The 21808-nt window shown below is 37.3% G+C and overlaps 1 protein-coding gene across 3 annotated transcripts in view; it reads left to right on the top strand.

Moving 5' to 3' along the window:
* Positions 1–15240, top strand: part of HACE1 (HECT domain and ankyrin repeat containing E3 ubiquitin protein ligase 1) — a 50245-nt gene extending 35005 nt beyond the window's left edge. For all 3 annotated transcript variants that reach the window (XM_035564787.2, XM_035564783.2, XM_035564782.2), the window contains 6 exons: positions 3257–3453; positions 8075–8206; positions 8829–8927; positions 9229–9299; positions 13775–13888; positions 14316–15240. In XM_035564787.2, the coding sequence (XP_035420680.1) occupies positions 3257–3453; positions 8075–8206; positions 8829–8927; positions 9229–9299; positions 13775–13888; positions 14316–14418 (716 nt within the window). In that variant the 3' untranslated portion in view covers positions 14419–15240. The remainder of the gene's footprint in view (positions 1–3256; positions 3454–8074; positions 8207–8828; positions 8928–9228; positions 9300–13774; positions 13889–14315) is intronic.
* Positions 15241–21808: the final 6568 nt, after the last annotated feature.

The raw sequence follows: 21808 nt of genomic DNA, 5'->3' as shown, positions 1-21808 counted from the left end.
ACAAACGAAAGTATTTTTTTGCTGTTTACTTACACGCTTTGAGAATAGTCAAGTGGTGCTCTTGTGACCTCTTTTGGAGATGACTGCTAATTATTTTTGGTTCTTTTGTAGTTTGAACTCTTATTACATACTAGGTTTCTTGGTATCTGAATTAACAAGATGATGCATTGTTTCCTCTTTTTTTTTTTTCTTTTTCATTTTGCTAAAATAACTTGTTCTTATAATCCCCATTTAAAGATGTCTGCCACTTCTGAAATTTAAGGCTGTCACCTCCGGTTACCAGATATGTTCTTTTGCTTCTTACTCACGTCACAGAGTGATATTTTTGCTGAAGTGAGAAATCAGCACAATATGTAAATCAGCAGTTGGCAGCTGAGAGGAAAGAGTGTCTTCTAACAGAGCATATCACTATTCCAAACCAGACAGCAGTGAGTAGTCTCTATTAATAAGATCTCACCAGTCCCTCTGAATAAGGTCTTGCTGTTCTGTTGAGCAGGCATCCTGGAATTCTCCAGAGGTTTGTGTACATTCAGCTCCTTTAAGTTCAAAAGGTTCACAGGTTTTTATTGCTTCTTGTTACTTACCACACAGTGAACTGGAAAAATTATACCTCTGCTTCCCAAAGTAGTTTCTTTTCCTGCTCTAGAGTGGTTTATATAAACTTTTCCAAGGCTGCTTCCCTCAGCTTCATGCACCTCCTCTCTTCTTGCATAAGGAATTTGAGTTGCACACCAGCAGATACTCCTGAGGGTTGTTTTTTTCTTTTGTTTCATTTTTTTGGTTCAGGTTCAGCTATGGATTATGCTCACTGTTGTTCACGCCAAATATAAGTTACCAGGTTACAGACATAGTAGAGGTTCCCTTTAACCCTCTTTGAGGCCCTAAGTAACGGAATATTAAATCTCCTCTTGAAGCCTGAGACCAGTTCCTTCCTTTGGTTTCTCACCTTGCACTGAGATCCTTGATCTTTACTTGCCTTTCCTGATGATGACACTGAATCCACTTGTGTGGTGAGACCTCCTCTACCGAAGGAGTCCTGTGAACTTTCAGAGGAACTCTTCTCTGTGTGTCTAGAGAAGGTGTGAAGTGGAATTGCCATAAGTAGAAGCTGAAACTAACATGAACAAATGTGGCTGCTTTTTGAGACTTAGCACCTTTTTTCACCCTGATGAGATGAGATCTTTCTACAATAGCTTGTAGGCAAGGAGAGATCTCCAGTTTCAGTGATAACCCAGCTAATGTGATTTATAACGTTAGATGTGTAGTCAGTGTGATTTCTGTTTTTGAACTTAAACATTGCTTTATAGTTTCTTTTGCGTATAAGGATTGAGCTCTACTACAGATCTAGAACTAAGGCAGAAATATAGGCAGAAATTAACAAGGCCTCTGAGGTTTCCTTTTCTGTGTCTATATGCACCCTACTTAAATGGGAAGAGAAGGTAGTTTCACTAGTGCTGTTATCCAGTTACTTTGTTTTTCTAAGGAGCTAGTTACTTTTCTGTTTGGCAAGGGAAACTTCCATCTCTGACCTACCAAGACACGTAGCAACCTAACTGGTAAATTCCTAACTGTGCTATCTCCTGGTAGAATCAAGTATATTAAGAAATACCCTGTGAAATATTACAGGCAAAAGTGAAAATTATTTTCTGGGTCAGTGGATTTTGAGCTGGGGGCCTTATATATCCTTGAATACTTAATGCACTTATCTCAGGGAGACTAGAATCTTGTCCTGATGAAATTGATGGAGTTTCTTTATAGCTGTCTGGCTTGAGTCTTTATTGATTGGTAAAATATCTGTCAAGCAGTTGAGGGAGCTTAGTGCTTGTGTATCACAGCTTGCTGACTACGAGTGTAGTTTCCTCTTGACACTGTACTTAATTTTTTTGTCTAAAGGAGTCCGATTCCTGCTTTTCACTCTGTTTTGTTACCCATGGTTTGGTTATGTTCCCCAGAGATGACATTATTTCCACATTTCATATGTGAAATGCACATATGTGTAATAGTAGGGAAAAGTGAAAGTCCTCTAGAAACTACTAGACAGCCATTTAGAAACTACTAGACAGGTATTAAACTTTTTGGAGAGATAACAGTGAAAATCCATTAGTAAATTATCTGCCCATCTCTTAAACTGGAATGTTGCTAAGTTTTATCAGAAAAACAATGCCTTACGGTTCTTGTGTGCAACATTTCAGTGCAAGTCACAACTTCTAGTGAAATACTGTAACATGCTTTTTGCATTTACATGTTTGCACCAGCTGTTAACCTTTGACTTCTGTGTTACTGTCACGGGTGCTGCTTCTGCAGTCCATAGCATGTTAAGACCTCTGCTGATAGAACATTTGTGTAGCACTTCACAAATGCATGGAACATGGTGAAGCAAAGGGAGTACTTCTGAGTAACTTGCTTTTCTCTAAACCGACTAACACCTGCACCCCCTAACCGCTTTCCAAGTATTTATCTATCTTGATAGAGTTATCTAAACTATCTGCCTTCATAAAGGCATTTGGATTTGCTTTCTTGTGTAGTGAAGAGGCAGTTCTTTTGTGCAAACTTAGGCAACTTGTTCTGGACGTGTTTGCTCAAATTTGTTCTTGAGTGCCATGTTTGTGAAGGGCATATAAATAGGCAGTTTCCATATTTGGTTGGAAACCAAACTTCTAGCAGCTCTGAGTTTATCTCAGTGCTTCTCAGTGACTTGCAAGTTCAGTTTGAAAATGTGAAATTTCTGTAAATCTTTTATTGTTTTTTTTTTTTTTTTTCAACTGAATAGTAGATCTCATATCAAAGGATTAAAAAGAAAGCTGAAGAGTGAAAGAATTTTCAAAGTATGGAAAGATTGTCTTTTTTTCCAGATCCTTTTCTGGGAGGAAAAGATACAGCAAAACATTATGTTTGAGTTTCTAGAAGTTGCGTAGAAAACTTTGAGTTTATTTAGGTAATATATTTAACATTGTATGTTCTGTATATTTAGATGTTTCTACTGAAGTCCATTAGTCATGTAAAATTGTGCAAATTGTTGTTGCTTGAATGGTATGCCATTTGCTTCACTGGAAAGAAAAACATACAGAGGAAACTTTAATGCTTTTAAAATGTAGTAAGTTCAGTTCTGCTCTAGTTAATGGTGAATTCCCTTTTTCTATTACTGCATTATTCTGGTTCCTCTCTAGAGGGCAATCTTCTACCATAAATTAAGTTAAAATACTTTTCACTTTATCCTATTTATTTGGGGGGGGTTTGTCTTTATTTTTTTTTCTAGGTATACCTGTAAATTATCAAGATGTAGCATCTATTGATCCAGAGTATGCAAAGAACTTGCAGTGGATTTTAGATAATGATATCAGTGATCTGGGTTTAGAGCTGACCTTCTCTGTTGAAACTGATGTCTTTGGAGCAATGGAAGAAGTGCCATTAAAGCCAGGGGGTGCAAGTATACTTGTTACACAGGAAAACAAGGTGAGTATACAGGTTTAGGCAGAAGCTGACAGTATAAGAAAAATAATTGGACTGACTTTCTGAATAACTGGAAACATAAATGATACACCACTTTTAAGGAAGTACGTAAAAAAGTTGCCAACACATTTTAGCCCCCTTTTTCTAGCTTAATGTGTTATCGAAGTAGTAATCTCCATTAAGCATTCAGCTTTGATATTCTTCTTTCTGTCAGAACTCTCAGAAGGAGAGTTAACTTTAAAACAAAAAACACTTAAAGTGTTAACTTTATGAATATCTGTAGTTTTTAAAATAAAGTCATGGATAAACACCAGCAGAGTAAAACAATAACAATTGCATAAAAAAAATAAAATCATAGGTAAAGTCGCAAAGCATCCTGCCTGCTAAGGCTGTCTATGGCCCTAGATTGCTGTGCAGTAATGTACAGAATAACTGGCAGAGTAAAAAGCTGCAGGAAGCTTTTCAGCCATTTGCAATTTTTTCGGGATGTATCTAAATCAGTAGTATGTATCTACTTTTTTAATATACTTTAATAGTAACAGCTTGGAAAGTCCTTGAGTTCTCTGCAGCTTTAACTCAGAAACAAAAATGGGAAAACAGCCAGATTTTGACTCATGTAGAAAATGTAGATAGACATTAATTGAAATCTTCAGTTCGTAACCCGATATTTTTGAGTAACCAAAGCAGTGTCATGTGTAAACCTGTATTTTTTTTGTATCATTGATTCTTCTATTCCTTGTCTGCTTCGTGTGTTGGTTTTCGTAAGTGTGGATCTAGTCTAACTTGCTTTGTGTATGCAGTATTCGTGCAGCTTCGTCACTAGCATAGACAGCTGTCATAATGGTAAATGACCACTTGGTGTCAGCATTTGTTCTAACAAAATTTTAGTTTCTTTTGGTGCAATTGGCACTGACTTCTTGTGTGCTTAATCCTCATTTTCATTAAGGCAGAGTGCCATTGCAATAACTGAAATACATATTATTAGCCTGATTCTGCACTGTCTCCTGCAATATAATCATACATGAAAGAATAAAGACGATAAAACAAGTCTAATTGTGAAGGGAGTGGATGATTAATTTCTTTATTGCTTATCAGAGAAAGCAAAGATGTTGATTCTTGTTTCTGGTCTTAATTTCAGTATATAAAACAGATGTACTTGAAATAAATTGTGGTTTCGTAACAACCATGTAAAAAGTTGGCAGCTATCAGTTAGCATGAAATTAGAAGTTTGCCTACGCGAGGATATCCTCAGTCATTAATAGCTCACGTTGTTCCCTTAACCTCTGGCTGGGCAACACTGTGTAGAACAGATGCACCCATGCTAGCTCATCAGCCTTCCTCTGGGGTGACAGGAGGGGATTAGAGTTTGTGTAGCTTTTATTTGAAGGGTGGTAAAAAAAACAGCTAACTGTTAGGGTAGCTTTTAAACTGTTAATATTCGTTGATTTTTGAATTTGCAGGCTGCAAAATGTAAAGTCAACAGGCTTCTGTAAGATGACACAGTCTCTCTACTGCTGATTTTGACACAACGAACTGAGTTGTTGAAAATTGTAGATCTGTGTTTTAGTGGGTTTCAGTGCTGTTGGGAGATTTTTTGGATTTCTCTAACATGCAGCTTTAGTAGGTTAAACAGAAAAGAGTATCCTGTAATTTATGCAGCACCTCTTTTTTTCTGCAACAGATATCTTTTTTCTGCCTTTACCTGAGGAATAAAAGACTTCTGTTTAAAACTCATTGTATTTGCAATACCTCTGGGAGAAGGAAATATAGCTCCTAAAAGAATTTGCTGTGTATGCACACCTGCAGATTACCTGTTTGAAGATAGCATATTTTTAAAGGAAATTGAACAAATCTTTATTCCTTAAAATAAATTAAACAGAAAAACAAATAAAAAAGCCAATAAAAAAAAAAAAAAAACCCAAAGCAACAGAAACCATCCAAACAATCCATTTCCCTCTCACTGAAAAGCAAAAATCAAACAAACAAAAGAAAACCACCAGCCCCATTGAGAAGTGGTAATAATAGCTGTTTGTAAAAAGCTGTTTTCTTTGAGCGAACAAATTTTCTTTTTTTACATCAGCTGTGTAATAGGTGAATGGTTGTGGGTTCGTGCAATGTAAATGTTCCAATCTTACAATTGGACTGTCTGTGTAGTTCCAGCTGAAGTATCCATTATAGTAGCGGTTCAACTGCTTTTTATCATTGTAATGGGGAGACTTCAAACAGAAGTCTGGCTTTTTCTGGTTTCCTTGCTATATGTTTTTCTTTGTTCTTTGCTGTATATGTTCCTGCAGCTTTCTACTTACTTTTTAGGAAAAATGAGAGAGATACAAAGTTTGACCATATGCTGTTTTAAAAAAGTAGTCCAAAACTCCACAGTCATATGGCTTCATGACTTGTCTGTCTGTGACCTGGCTGTGCTGTTAGGCAATGAAAAAAAAACACAACTTTTTCAAACAGCGTTAGAATGTGGCTGGCCCCTAAACCTGAACATCATAACGGGCATTGATCGTAGCCTCACCCAAGTGTATGGGGTTGTGAAATCAGGGAGGTGTGATCTTTGCTTGCTTCACCTCAAAGGAAAGTACAAAACGAGCCCTTATCCAAGCTAGACGTTGTTGTCAGATTTGTGATGTGCATCTCGCTGAATGCAGAATGAGTCGTACCTTTTATGCACTGTGGAGGACTGTGTATGAAATTCTGGAGGTATTTGTTTTTTTTAATGTGCTCCTAAGGCTTCTAAGAGGGAATAAAATGCAAATGAAGTGAACAGAGGGAAAAACAAATTGACCAGTTTTTTTGCTGGCATATATTACGTAAATTTTGTAGTAAAGGTCTCTCAGCATGCACCAGTTCTGATAGTCAATACGCTCTGCTGTACCAGGCTGTTTAAAGATTTCTTGTTATACCTAAAGCATAGCAACCGTATTTCATAATGGAAGTGTTTAAGGTAAATATATTTGTAATGCAGAAAATAGGTACTTAGGTGCATAATAATTTTTTCTAATGGATTTTTCGAAATAAGATTGTGAAACTTTCTCTCTACAACCCTGTTTTCTCAATAGCCTAACTTAAGTAACAGAGACGTAAAAACAAATATTTCTGATCTGATCGTTGAATACCACTCTTAACACTGCTTTTAATCCTAGCTAATGTTTCTTATTTCTTCCCAGAGCTCATAAAATGTAGATGCAGAGGCTGACTTTTGTCTAGTGCAGTTAATCTCCTTTGGCTGCTCATCTAATTCAGTAGAAAAAGGAGGTGTCTTCAGTTCCATTGACACTAAAAGCAACCTAGGGAGATTACTAGATTGAAACTAGATATTTGGGAACAGCTTGGCAGTTGAAGACATGCTTAGATATGTCTTCACAAATTAATTGTCCTCGCACTCTAATAAAATGGTATTAATGCATTTAAAAATATCTTCCAACCGTGAGGCAGTTGACTAACCCCTGTATATTTCTGGGAATGTAAGGAACTGCCTTTGATGCTGTTTTTTTGTTCAGAAAGGGAGGAGAGAGAATACTTACCTGCTTTTGTGTGGGTTCAAAGCCCAAATGTTAATGTTTTTTTAATTTAAAAATCCACGTGGTGTTTTTGTAAGGTTGTTGTCTTGAAGCATGGTGATGGTTAAGATGGTTTAATTGGGAGGTATATTTTATGAGTTCATTATTAGAAATCACAATTAGGAAGTAAAAGCATTACTTTGAAACTGTATACTTTAAATAGTCCAGGAATAGATTTCTATTCGAGGACAAATCTTCTTTTGTTGAGTAAAGAAATTTTATTAGACTTGCAAAGTTCTGTCAGGTTAAATGAGAAGTGTTTGTACAGCTTTAATGCAGGCGCTTTTAAGTCTGTCTTTTTCTAAAAGTCTTCCTTTAACTGCCTCCTAGGCTTTTGTGTTTTCAACAGCAGAGTTCTAGTGGATTCCTTTTCAAACTGGAGTCCTTTAAAGGGGACAGAGTACCCAAATATCTCAAGCATGCAAACTATTTTATTGTCTGTTTGCATGTTTACTGCATAAATCCTTTTGTTTTTTTCTCCTTTTTTAAAAATTGAGAAGACTTTCAAGGCCTTATTTAAAAAAAAGAAGAAAAAAAGGGTGTGAGGGGTTTATGTCAACAAATTTTGCAGGGGTAGTCAATATATTCTGTTAGGCTTCCAAAGACAGTGGGAAAGCAAGCAAGCTTTTTTGGCTCACAAATGTTGCTTCAGAATTTTACCTTTTTCTGAGTTATGTCAGTCGGCTTAACCATGCCACAACAAATGCCAGTGGTGGCTGTATTAGATGCAGGCATGACAAACCAAGTTTATTCACTTCCTTGGGCTTGATCCAGGTCCTTTTTGAGTGGCCTCTGCTGTGATTTGAACCCTGCTGTTTGGGAGTTGTCTTTGGTGGAAGGAAGGAAAGGGAAATAGCAGAAAGGGCTCTGGATTCTGAAGGGTCTTCTGAATTATCTCGGGGTGCTTCAGTGAGTGGAAAGTGCACAGGGGACTCTTAACACCTTACAGTAGGTAATATTTGTGATATATGGAGGACTGCACTTATGGGTATTTGTGTATGTGTGAGCGCTACTCATTTTTGCTGTTGTATGTCTTAACGTCATTTTCTTAATTACAGGCTGAGTATGTCCAGCTTGTCACTGAACTTAGAATGACAAGAGCCATTCAACCTCAGATAAATGCCTTTTTACAAGGTTTCCATATGTTCATTCCACCGTCGTTGATTCAGCTGTTTGATGAATATGAGCTGGTAAGCACAGACACCTGTACTTTGTTCAGCACCCTTCATCAGTAATGTAATGATGTAGAAGTAAAGTTCAGTACCCACAAAATAATAATTGTGTATCTTTCATTTCAGTTTTTCTTTGTGCATCTATCAGTGGGGTTCTCAATATGAGTGTTCCTGCTTATCCTACTTATTTAGAATAGCCATCTTTCTGGCATTTCTTTAAAAAAAAATTCTTTAAAAGTCAGGAGATGCTGTCTACTGTCTTCGAGAGACACTTTTGAGTTTGAGAATCAAATTGGGATAAGTTTCTGGAGTAGTTTGATCTTCTGTAACTAAGATATCTCAAGTTTTGTCTCTAGCCATGGTAAAACTCAGCTGCTTTTTTTTTCCCCTAATTTCTTTCATCATAATTTCTGCTTCTTGATACTCTGTGTTTAAATTGGACAGATCGTGTAACATTATCCAAATTCAAGATTTGTTTTTGTATTAAAAGTTAGTCATGGTAATAATGCAAGACTGTAAGGTTGAAACTAAACAGACAATGCACTGCATTTTTTTAAAGCAATAACTTTTTAAAATAGCATAAACACTTGAAATTAATGGTTAGTCAGCACTAATCAAAAACTATGTGCTTTTTCTGAAGGAGCTTTTGTTGTCTGGCATGCCAGAAATTGATGTGAATGATTGGTTAAAAAATACAGAATACACCAGTGGCTATGAGAGAGGAGACCAAGTTATTCAGGTAAAATTCTTTTTTTTTGAATAATGTAGATTACTGCAATTTAATCCACAAAAAGTTTTTTTTGTTGTCCTTTTCTGTCTTTTCATGGAAGCTGACTGACTAAAATTTGTGGAGCTTTTTTATACTAGTTCCTATATTAAATGACTTTTTGTATATTAAGTGATTTGGTTATGTATGAATTTGGTGTGAAAATATCCATGATTTAAGATACAAACACAAATTTACTGTTTTAAAATTATCCTTTCAAGTACTGTAAGTAATGAAAAATGAAAACTTATTTCTTTTTTCTTATTTCATTTAGTGGTTCTGGGATGTTGTGGAAGAACTAACTCAGGAAGAAAGAGTATTACTGTTACAGTTTGTTACTGGCAGGTGAGAAACTCTTGTGTAATAACAAATGTGTTGTTTGGATACTCTGAAATAAGTTAACAGTCTTCAGACTGCCATACAAACCACCTACCTAGAAACAAGTTGCTGTTTCAGGCAGTTTTTAAACAAGGAAGTAGTGAATTTAACTGCACTTTATATTCTTCTTTCTATTGCATATTTATGTGGCTCTTAGCTCCTCCAGGAATCATCGTTTGGTTTGGAAGGAACTTTAAAGGTCATCTAGTTCCAACCCTCCTGCTGTGGGCAGGGACACCTTCCACTGAAAGGTGGAATCAATAAAGGCTTTAATACATGAGATAGAACTAGGTATCATTTTAGTCGGCGATAATAGAATATCCTTCTACTAAAGCTCATTTGGATTTAACGTTAGTGCAGCATGTCAAGATCAAATGAAAGTGTAACCTTATGCAAGACCGTTTGTCTTATGTAGTATTTCTGCCCTAAATTCAAGCTGTTCTTCAGGGAAAGCCACTTCTATTTCCTTTATGGTTTGGTGGCAGTGCAGGGCAGGGACAGGACAGGTTGAGCAGTAAATGCCACTTTGAAGCTGGGTGAATTGCCAGATATCTGTATACAGATATTTTGTAGAGTGACACACATGGGCTGTCTGGATTTTGTAGTCTTTTTTTTTTTTTTTCTTTTTTCCTGGTAGCAGACAGAGATCACGCCATCTTCTTAATTTGGTGTTTCTTTCATAGTCTGGGATCAGTAGAGCAGTTGACCTTTCCTTTGTTTATAGGTTTTGTGATTAAGCGGTGGTAAAATGCAAATTTAGATCATCAAACCTTGTCTTTTATAGGAAGGAATTTCACAGTCATGGATGTATCATCAAATGGCACAGTCTTCAAATTCTGTTAGTTTCACTTGATTTATTACAAATTTCATTGTTTTTAGGGATCGCAGACCATTTAAGAAGCTAATTCTGTGTGCACATCCATCTTTTTCTTTCTGTCCTCTACAGAAACGAGTCTGTAACTCTGACTGCACATCTGTTGTGTGTCAGCTGCTGGTCTTCTGTCTTTTAATGGACTAATCCATTTCTAAATCTAGATGGCAAATAAGGATACTTAAGATATAAAGTCATTTTTCAAATGCTGCTTAAAACATTCCAAATGATGCTGATGTGACATTCACTACGTGCATGGCATTTGGGATAATCTAGATTCTCAGGGATGCTTTCTATCAAGTAAACAGTTACGCGGTCTGATTAATACATGCTTGAGCACTATTCATTTTGCTCACAAATCACGTGCCATTTCTTGTTAGTAGGAAATTAGAAAATACGTTTTTTTAAAGAAATCTGGGCTGGAATTTAGAAACAAATTGCTATTATTTTTTTCTTCTATCACCTAGTAAGAACCTGTCGTGTTTTTTCTCCAGTGATGTAAACACAACAGATATTTCTCCGCAAACACTTTAGATTTGACAAGTTACCTCTAATAGTGGTGCGCATCCTAGCATTTTTGCACATAAATCCAGCAATGCCCCAGAAAGTCTTTAGTTTCTGGGCATGGAAGATTTAGATGCTGAGTTGTCTATGAGCTAAAATTCCAGTTTATGTCTAGTACGGGCCAGTATTTCAAGTCAAACTTTACACTAAAAGTATACCTGATTTCAAACTTGAATCTTTTTCTAACTGAATACTCCATGTTTATTTAATGAGGAATTTCTTTTAAGATTCTGTGTGTGCTGCTTGGGAGTCTGCATTCAAATTCTTCATTATTTTTTTCCTTTAGTCTCTTCTACATATCCACCTAATTGATTTTTTTTTTTATGAAGTAGTACTATTCTTTCTTTCCAATTAAAGGCTATAAAATTAATTTAGTGAGTCGAATAACATTAATTACATTTATGGCGATGTCTTCAGTGTTTCTCTGACATCACTAAATATTTCTCAAGTGTTACCTTTCATTTTCCCCCAGTCTTAAAGAGTTTTTTCTTCCATATAATAAAGTCTTACTTTGGTAGTTCAGAGCATACAGCACTGTGTTCAGCAGTAATACTAATTCTGAGACATCTTTTTTTAACAGCACACTTTCTAGTATCGCAAAGTTTGAGTAGCAGATGCTATGTGTTTGGAGGTCTTAGCACTCTGAAAGCCTAAATATAGCCTATAGAAAAATAGGTAGACATGATTCAGATGCAAGTTTAAACATTTTAATAGCATTGAAGTTTCCAAAGCTATGAAATTGTATTGTTGCTCTTGCTCAAGGCTATTTGTACATGTAGTATGGAAGGTAGGATCTTGTGATCTTATTTACACATATTTAAAAGGCCCTCTTTCCATTATTGGCAGTTTTGTTTTGAAATAAAACTCAGACTCAGAGCCTCGTACTCATGCTGCAGCCATCTGTTACTTTCAGGCTTTAAAATCCACGACCATTCTGTATGATTTTAAACTATTGTATGAAAAGCATTTCAATAAGTTAAATTGTAAAAATGTTAGTTAATAGTGGGCTGAATAAGAAATATTCAACAGAGTGAAGTCTGTATTTTATTGCTTATATGAATGTGGAATTCTCCTGGCTCACAGAACAAAAGATCTCTGCAGGGGAGGCAGCACTGTAGTAGAAATGCAAGCCAAAAACATCATATAAAAGAGGGTACCATTGTAAAATCTTTACAACTGTTTTGAACTGTGCCTGTGAACACAATCACATTTGTATATCAGAAATAGTATGCTGCAAATAATCAGTACTTCTCTTCTTGATGGTTGCCTTATACATCAGTGCTGGAACTGCCTGCTGAATAGTGCTGTCATTAAGACGGGTGGTATAGCTTTTTCTTGGACACTATAGCTAGCTCTTACAGGTATATTTAAAACGTATTGTTGCAACCTCTGTCATAGCTCCTTAACATCTGGCAATAGCAACCTTTGCTCTTCTGCATTTTCATCGAGTAATTTTACTGTGACTGGAAGCATTACTTCATTCTTTTCCCCTGCTCCTGCTTTTTGCAGTCATTTTGTTTTTTCATTGTCTTTAATGTAAGTACCTGAAATCTGGAATGCTAACAGCTTTTTCATATTTTCTGGAAGGTTTATTTTGTTTTATCTGTTTCTTTCTAGATACAGATACATAAAATAGATACAGAATCATAAAATAGACAAGGTTGGAGGGGACCTATGGGGACTGCCTAATCCAACCCCATGCTCAAAGCAGTGTCAGCTAAAGCTGGATGATCATGGTCCTTTCCAGTCTCCAAGGATGGTGACCCCATGACTTCTCTGGGCAACTTGTCCCAGTGTCTGACTGCCCTCACAGGAAAAAATAAATAAAAAAAAATCTCAAGTTTAAATGGAATTTCCTGGGCTTCATTTTGAGCATTGTCTCCTGTCTTCTCACTGGGCACCACTGAGAAGACTTGGGCTCCATCTTAATCATTTCCCCCTTCAGGCATTTAAACTCATTGACCACATTCCCCTGAGTCTTCCATTTTCCAGGCCAAACAACCCCATCTCTATCTCCACACGTCAGGTGCTCCAATCCCTTTGTGGCCCTTTGCGCATCTTGCTGCATTACGTCCTTGTCTCTCTTCTGCTGGAGAGCTTGGAGCCAGTTCTTCTTGTACAGGGAAAGGATCACCTCCCTCCACCTCCTGCCAGTGTTCTTCCTGATGCAACCAAGGAGGCAGCTGTTCTTTGCAATGATGCATTACTGGCTCACATTCAACTTCTTTAGTCCTTCTTCTAATAGTTTCTCGACTGTCTTTTTTCTTTTTATGAGGGCTGTAGTAACAACAGGTATTACGTTGTAATGCATACCAACTTACATTGATCTTATATCTGAATTTTACTCTGTTTGTCTGTTTAAAATTTGTGAGGGATGCTGAAGATTGCAGGCCTATTACCCATTTACACTTAAAGTAATCATTGAATTATACATTGATAAAAAGGAAAAAATTCCGAATAATATGATTAAGTGAGAATGCATTCCTGAATATGTTAGTGATTTTGTGTGTGTATGGCTTTGCTATAGAAGGTCACTAGTTGAGGATGTAACTGATATTTTGGTTTTATCAGTAAACTGAAAACCTAAATAAAAAGATGCATCAAAACGTTATAGTCAGTTGTCCCACAGGTAGTAATCGGAGAATGAACATTTTTATAATGTGTTATTTCTTAAACTGTAAATGTAAATAAATGTAACAAGGTATAATTGAAGTAATATTCTGAGGTGATGTTCTATTCTAAAAACTTGTCAAAGAAATGAGTTTTTTTGCAGACAATTCTCTTAATGTTCAAAGAATTTGATGTCTAACATAATATTGAATAATGCATTTGTTTATTTGTAATTAAAAGTATTTAGACAATGAGAATTTTGATCCTGGTGAGAAAGGGAGAACCTTGATAAAAGTATTATGAGCTGGTCACATGTAACAGTAAAAAGTATTTGCAGGGTCAATAATATATTTTTTAACTGTCCTTACAACGATCTAACTCCTGTGAGTATTCTCAGTTCCAGGGTGCCTCATGGTGGCTTTGCCCATATAATGGGTGGAAGTGGATTGCAAAATTTTACAATTGCTGCTGTGCCATATACTGCAAATCTTTTACCAACGTCAAGCACATGGTATGTTAACTAGGTCTTATTAAAATACTCTAAAATATTTTTTTATTTCAAATCATTGTCAGTCAAAAATACGATCTGTTTGAATGTTTACATTAAAAGCTCAAAAAACTCTGTAGACAGTCCATGGAGTATTCCCTGGCCAACAAAGTGGTGGTTCTTTACTTAGAGGTAGTTGCATTGGTTTTGCTCATTTGCTTAACCAAAAGAAATGGGATCAATAAGGGAATCTTCAAGTTAAATTATTGCATTAAATTTTACTAAAATGAAAAAACTTACTTTTCTGCAATGTATGTGAATACTTAACGGGATTGTAATGGAGCACTGGATTTATTTGTTTGCTGTTTGTTACATAAATGTGACATCTTCATGATTCTCAATCAGAAAACTTTACTGTTTCTTCCTGTGTTTTTTTTTCTTTTCTTTTCAGTATCAATATGCTCAAGTTACCTGAATACCCAAGTAAAGAAATCCTAAAGGACAGGCTTCTTGTGGCATTACACTGTGGAAGTTATGGTTACACAATGGCATAATGAAGTCTAGAAAACTCATCTGTCTACTGATGTGCAATTCAGAGTGGCAGAAGTAATTTTGGAAACTGTCAATAGAAAAGCAGCTTAGGTGCTGCAGCCCATTGGCAGGGCTGGTTTTCAGAATTCACACAGGATCATCAGGTTTCTCTCTCCATTATATGTTGTCAAAGTAACTTTGATACTGTCAAAGAACGTACATTTCTCAGTATTCTGTATTTTCATTTATTTAAATGGCAGGTCTGTATGGAAATCAGTTTACATGCTTTTCATTATTACTTCAGTCTGAATCGGGAAGTTTGTCAGAATCTCTTTCTACAGGCTTATTTTTGATTTTCAACTAGATGGTTGAATGACATTTGTGTCATAGTTTATTTTACATTCAGATGGCATACTAGTAATGGACAGACGTGTACTTTTTGCCTTGTTGCATGTGAAAATGCCATTTATTTTTTCAGAGAACGCTATCGAAAGTTCAATTTGGATATTGTACAGTAAGACAGATCTGATGTATTTTCCATTTCTTTGCATAGCAACAAATAAAATTTTATAACTTTTTAGTATTTTAATGTATATAATATGTAAAGATTAGACTTACAACTGGAAAGGATATCAGATGAAATTACTATCTAATTTATATTAGAATTTACACTATATTCTACTAAATATTTAAAGTATTTGTGACTTTATAGTCAACTTGCAGATTAGAATTTGTAAATATTATTTAAGTTCTATATCCATTTGTTTGTTTGAATGCCTTTACTGTTTCCTTGACATAATTGTATGCTCAAAAGTTATTATAAAGTTTTAATATTTTTACGAGAATCTGAATGTGACAAGTTTGTGTTGTTTTGTGTGTTTGTTTTTCTAGGACTCTGTTCATCTTGCTAGTAATTTAAATTGCCATTGAAGCAGTATTTGAGAAGGCATTGTCAAAGTATATGAATGGTCATAAGCAAATGCACAAGGAAGGAACCTGAGCTTATTGAGAGGTTAACTGTCAAGACTATAATAATTAGAATCTCACATCAAAATTTTTATAGAATTAGGGTATGTTACTCAAGTAACATGCAAAAACGCACAACTGTGGCTCACCAGCATGCGCTTTTGATAAGTGGGGGTAGATGTATTTGCAAAACTTTTTTAGGGACCCTAGAATATGTCTACATTATTGCTTTGGATCAGGCTAAGATTATTTTTGTTTGCTCTGTGGCTTGTTTGTTTGTTTTAATGAATCTGATCATCCCTGCTTGTCATGCTTTCACTTCAGAGAACGCAGTCTGGATTCTTTCCAGGTGAAACTAAGCAGCATCCAGAAATGTACCAGATACTAACAGATGAACATCTAGTTATGTCTGCAGGACTGCGTTGATCTGAAGAGGTGATCTGAAGTAAATGAGTCTAGGCTTAGTGAACACTCAGAAGTGATAAATTTAGGGTTCTTGTCCTCAGCACAAACAATTCACTGCTGATGTTCTCGTACACTCACTGAGTGCTAATACAGGTGTAGCCTAAGTTTGCTAATTTATCTGTATGGGCTGCTTTCTTGGTTTGTTTGTTTGTTCTTTAAGTACGTATTTATTTTAATCTAAAGCACATATAACCTCTCTCGGGGGTGAGAGAGAGAAATTCATGGACTGTCTGATTTGGTGGTGCCACAGTAATTTTCCTGCAGGCTAAGCTTTAAACATAGAGTCCCTGCCCCCTCCCCTCTTGCCCTGTGTTCCATTTGTGCCCTGGTATGCATAAGTATTGCTTTAAATTCTTCTGCAGTGTTTGCAAACTTGCATCTGACATCTTAAAGACTGCAATTTAAGGAGAATTGTGCTTTTAGTTAGTAGAAAGAGGCAGGCTCTGCTGGCATGGTAGTCTAGTGAATCCTGGCCAGACTGTTGGTTTAGTCAGCAGAAACACATGCTGTACCTCTGTAGCATCCTCTAGGACAGCTTAAGGAGCTTACTTAGATGGGTTAGATGTTGGAGGATATATGTAGGGTTTTAGTGCTAAATCCCAGTTATCTTGGATTCATCAGTTTAGCAGAAGTACTTCACTTTTCTGCATGGTTGGGTAGTACTTGATTCCCTGACCATGTATCCGATTTCTTTGTGTGCCTTTGCAAGGTAGATTGATACCATGAAAGTGTTTTGAGCAATACAATATATTTCCCAGGGGTTATGTATTTGTTTTCTTTATGTGAACTGGGATTTTAGTCTTTATCCATGTGTTTTACTGTAAATACAGTTGTTCATTAACTGTATCAATTAACTGCAATCTGCATTTTTTTCCTTTTTCATTTCATCTGTTGTGTTTTGTGGTGGTATCCAGTAGTTTACAGGAAACTGGAACCTTGCATAGTCTTGCGTAGTGTCCAAATGCAGAAGTATCATCAAGTTGAATTTGGTCTCAAGTAGTACTCTGAAAATGCTTGGCAACTGATTTTGACATGTAATGTAGTGCAAAGTTTTAATCTTCCAAACAGTTTTCTGTTGACATATCTCCCTGTTAGAGCATCACAAACGGTACAGAAACAGACTACTTCTTCCTACTAATACTACCCATATTCCGTATGAAGTATCTTGTAGTACTTGTGCAAAATACTTCTTGATAGGATGAAATTCTTTTTAAATACTTATGTAATGAGAAAGCATGATGTAAATAAGAGCTGTATTTCCATTTTCTGCTTGCTGGGCTCCTCTGCACCAGGAGTTCATATCTTTGTCATTGCTAGTTTTGAGCAGTTGTTTTTTTCTTCTGGAACACTTAAACGTTACTGTCTGCGGCAGTTGACCATGTGAAGTTACCAGGATTTAATTATTGCATTGAAAGACTGTTTTTAGGACACCTGCGCCCTATTAGCAACAGGATATGACAAGCATGTTAAGAAAATATAACTTAATATAGCTTATAGTTTAGAATGATTAATTGGTTTATATTTGTTTTTTCCAACTGTGCCAGAAGAAGGCAGGGTGAGTGTTTTATCTAGGAAAGAAAAGAACAGATGGCTTGTCACATCATAGATCATGAGCGCTCATTAACTTTTATTATCTTTTATAAAATGTTATATAGCAAAGCCTAGTTTTTGATGCTTGAAAATGTGTTATGCATCTAATGTTACAAAACCATTAAAACCGTAAACTGTGAAATGTAGTTTAATGACTACTACTGTATGTTCCATATGAATTACTATAGTCCATAAGATTGAAAATGGAATGAGAGAGAGAAGGTTGTTGGCCTAAATTTTCCAGAGACTTGGAGACTTCCATGTGTACAGTAAAAAACAATATTAAGACCACATCTGCTTTGGAAGCTTGTGAACTCTCTATTGTGAAACGGCTAAATTCAAAATTGTAGTTTTAGTGTAGTTGGACTGTTCTTGAAATCTAATGAGCCATTTCAGCTCTGCAGGTACAACTCAATAATGCCTAATAAAAGGGAAAGGAGTGCTTCTTGGCCTAGTGGTGGGGGAAGCAGATAAGAAAGATAATCAAATTCAGTAATGGTGCTTGTTTCAGAAGGAAGGCATCTTCCACAAGGCATGTCAGGTATCTGCCTAATGCTTGGAAAGCCAGGGTGGAAAGAAGGACTCCTTCAAGGTTTCCCCATATTACATACTTCTCCTTTTATACATATTAAACAGAAGTTGTTGGTTTATGATTGATGTAAATCTCAAGTTTCTTGATTAGTCAGCAGAGATGTCGGGGGTGGGGGAGGGGAGAAGAGGAGATTGTATCTTCTTCTAGAAGTCTGAAATGGTGTCAGTATATAATGCACTGGAACAGCTGTTTGCCCAGGATTCTTTACACTAGTCGATCCCTATGAACTCCTACAATACAAGATTTATTTTCTAGGAGATGCTTTTTCTACAGAAAATCTTTCTGGAGTGGGTACTTCAGGAAGCCAAATATGTTCAGTGTTAAATTGAACGTACTAGAACAGCAGTCAATAAGCAGTATCTTCTTTTCCAGATAAGAAGTAATGAATTCCCTTTGCAAAAAGTTTGCAGATGACACCAAGTTGGGGGGCAGTGTTGATCTGCCAGAGGGTATGAAGGCCCTGCAGAGGGACCTGGACAGGTAGTATCAATGGGCAGAGGCCAATGGGATGAGGTTCAACATGGCAAAGCGCCAGGTCCTGTACTTTTACCACAACAACCTCGTGCAGTGCTACAGGCTTGGGGCAGAGGGGCTGGAAAGATGTGCAGAGGAAAAGGATCTGGGGGTGCTGATTGATGCTCGCCTGAACATGAGCTGGCAGTGTGCCCAGGTGACCAAGAAGGCCAACGGCATCCTGGCTTGTATCAGGAGTAGTGTAGCCAGCAGGACCAGGGAGGTGATCGTCCCCCTCTAGTGTACTCGAGTACTGTGTTCAGCTTTGGGCCCCTCACTACAGGAAAGACATCAAGGCCCTGAAATGTGTCCAGAGAAAGGCTATGAAGCTGGTGAAGGGCCTGGAACACAAGTCCTGTGAGGAGCAGCTGAGGGAACTGGGGTTGTTGAGTCTGGAGAAGAGGAGGTTCAGGGGAGACCTTATTGCTCTTTACAACTACCTGAAAGGAAGGTGTGGGGAGCTGGGGGTTGGCCTCTTCTTGCGGATAACTAGTGATAGGACTGGAGGGAATGGCCTCAGGTTGTGCCAGGGGAGGTTTATGTTGGAAATTAGGAGACATTTCTTCCAGAAAGAGTAGTCGGGCATTGGAATGGGTTGCCCAGGGAGGTGGTGGAGTCACTATCCCTGGGGGTGTTCAAGGAAAGGTTGGACGTGGCGCTTAGGGACATGGTTTAGTGGGTGACATTGGTAGTAGGGTGATGGTTGGACCAGATGATCTTGAAGGTCTCTTCCAACCTTAATGACTTTATGATTCTAAATCAGAAAAGAAAACAAAAGTGGTGCTCTATGCAAATTTTCCTTGCAAATTAGAAGGACTGCTTGAAGAAAGCCAGCTGATTAATTAATAGGCTGATAAACACGAACTAAGAGGAAGTGGATGACCCTGTCTTAATTCATAGCAGGCAGGCATAGCGGTGCTGTGTTTAGCACCTTTTCATTTCTACCACAGGCTTTTGAAACATGATGCAGATGTTGAAGAGTGGGAGAACAAAAAGGCATTTTCCCAAGACAGAAGAGCTTTTCAGATTCTAAAGCTAGTTTCTATTTCTCTATAGTTTCCCTGTTATATGCACTATATAACAAATAGTGTATTATAACAATAGTCAGTATTTACTTCAAATACGTGCTTTAGATAAAGCATTTTAATTATATATATAACTATATATGTTATTGGTACTACTACAGTAGAATGCTACATCCCAGAGTTTTTTAGGCTGTAGAAATGTTTTAGGCTGTAGAAATGTAGAATGTTTTCCTCTATTACTGCGGCTAACTGGGCTATTTTTTAATAGATTAATTAATGGAGGCTTTCCATTTCACCTGTGTGGATTTTGCATACATCTTTGCATTTTCCTTACCTTAATTTTCAAATAGTGGTTGGGTTTTCAGTTGGGTTGTTGAAATCACTGGCAAATCAGTAGCTGGTACATGCAAGAGTTGTTTCAAAGAATCTTTAGTATGTCCATACGTGAGTATTTTTCCAGTTAAGAAATAAAATTAGCCAAGTACTAAACTGATGCGAAGAAGCAGAGCTTTAAATCAACTGGATTAAACTTCCTCAGGGATCCTTGAGTTGTAAAAATAAGTACTTTTCCGTCCAGAACATCTGTTACACTCAGACTTACTATAGGTAATCACACAGCTGATAGACTAGAGGCTGTGATATATGTTTTATAGACACTTGTCACTTCAACATATTTTTTACTCTAAGGACAATATCAGAGTTAATGTACTTCTGTGGGACTAGATGTAGCTTAGAGGCAGTATGAATCAAGCCACATAAGGAAACCTAGTATAAGGTTACTGGGTTATTCTCATACTCGGTTTCATTTGAAAATAGCTCTATACCGTTAAGTAGATTAGAAATATTGCTTTATAAATGCAAGTAGAAATGTTTCAGTTGCAGTTATAAAAATTAGCATGTAATTTGAGTTAATAGAATGAGTTAATGGTCATCTTTAAGGTCCCTTCCAATCTAAACCATTATCTGATTCTATGACTAACAGTATTTGAATTAAAATAGAATGGGCTTCCTATGCAACTTTAGTTTGTATTTAAAAAAAAAATGGCATTATTACCTGTCTTACCATACGTGACATAAAACTTAAAGCACATGATTTTAAAAGGCACGCAGAAGGAGAAACTGGCAGCTTATGGCTTGGACGGGTGTATTTTGCTGTGTGAAGAACTGGCTGAGTGGCTGGGTGCAAAGTGACACGAGTTTAATCCAGCTGGAGGCTAGTCACCAGTGGCATTCCCTGGGACTGAGTATTGGGGCCAGTTTTGTTTTTAACGCTTTCCTCAGTGATCCGAATGAGGGGATAAAGTGCACCCTCAGTAAATTTGTAGACAACACCAAGTTATGTGGGACTGAATCCACTCGAGGGTAGGAAGGCTTTGCAGAGGGAGCTGGGTAGGCTAGGTCGATGGGCTGAGTCCAGTCACGTGGCGTTCAGCAAGGGTAAGTGGCATTCAGTGGTCCTGCAGTTGGGTCACAACCACCCCATGCAGCAGGACAGGCTTGGGGAAGAGTGGCTTGAAAGCTAAAATGGACCTTGGGGGGTGCTCCTTGACAGCTGGCTAAACGTGAGCCAGCAGTGTGCCCAGGTGGACGAGAAGGCCAACAGCATCATGGCCAGTGTCAGAAATAGTGTGGCCAGCAAGTGGTTGTCCCCTTGTATGTAGCACTGGTGAGACTACACCTCAAATATTCTGTTTGGTTTTGACTAGAAAACAAGAGTTATGAAGAATGGTTGTTTAGTCTGGAGAAGAGGAGGCTGAGAGGAGACCTCATTGCTCTCTAAAACTACCTGGAAGGAGGTTGCAGCAAAGAGGATGTTGGTCTCCTTCCTCTGGTGACAAGTGATAGGATGTGAGGAAACTGTTTCAAGTTGTGCTGGGTGAGGTTTAGATCGGATATTAGGAAGGGGGGAGGGGGGGTCAAGCACTGGGACAGGCTGCCCAGGGAAGTGGTGGAGTATTTAAGAGGTGTATGGATGTGGCACCAAAGGAGATAGTTTAGTGATGGGATTCATTAGGTCACATCGATGGTTGGACTTGGTGGTCTTGAAGGCCTTTTCCAACCTAGATGATTCTATGGTTCTGTGATAAATGATATAGACAGGCAAGCATTGCAGGCTCAAACTACCGGTGAGAAGGTCTGCAGTGGTCCATCAAAACTGGTATCACAGGAAAAATATTTCTTCCATTCTGGTCTCGTTTCATCAACTAAATTTCAAAATTTTCTCCTACAACCTGTTTGACTTTCTCACTGAGACTTTCCTGG

The sequence above is a fragment of the Cygnus atratus genome, chromosome 3 (genome assembly GCF_013377495.2).
Source record: "Cygnus atratus isolate AKBS03 ecotype Queensland, Australia chromosome 3, CAtr_DNAZoo_HiC_assembly, whole genome shotgun sequence".
Lineage (NCBI taxonomy): Eukaryota > Metazoa > Chordata > Aves > Anseriformes > Anatidae > Cygnus > Cygnus atratus.
The sequence above is the reverse complement of the archived record's forward strand: the minus strand, read 5'-3'. Positions and strand labels throughout refer to the sequence as shown.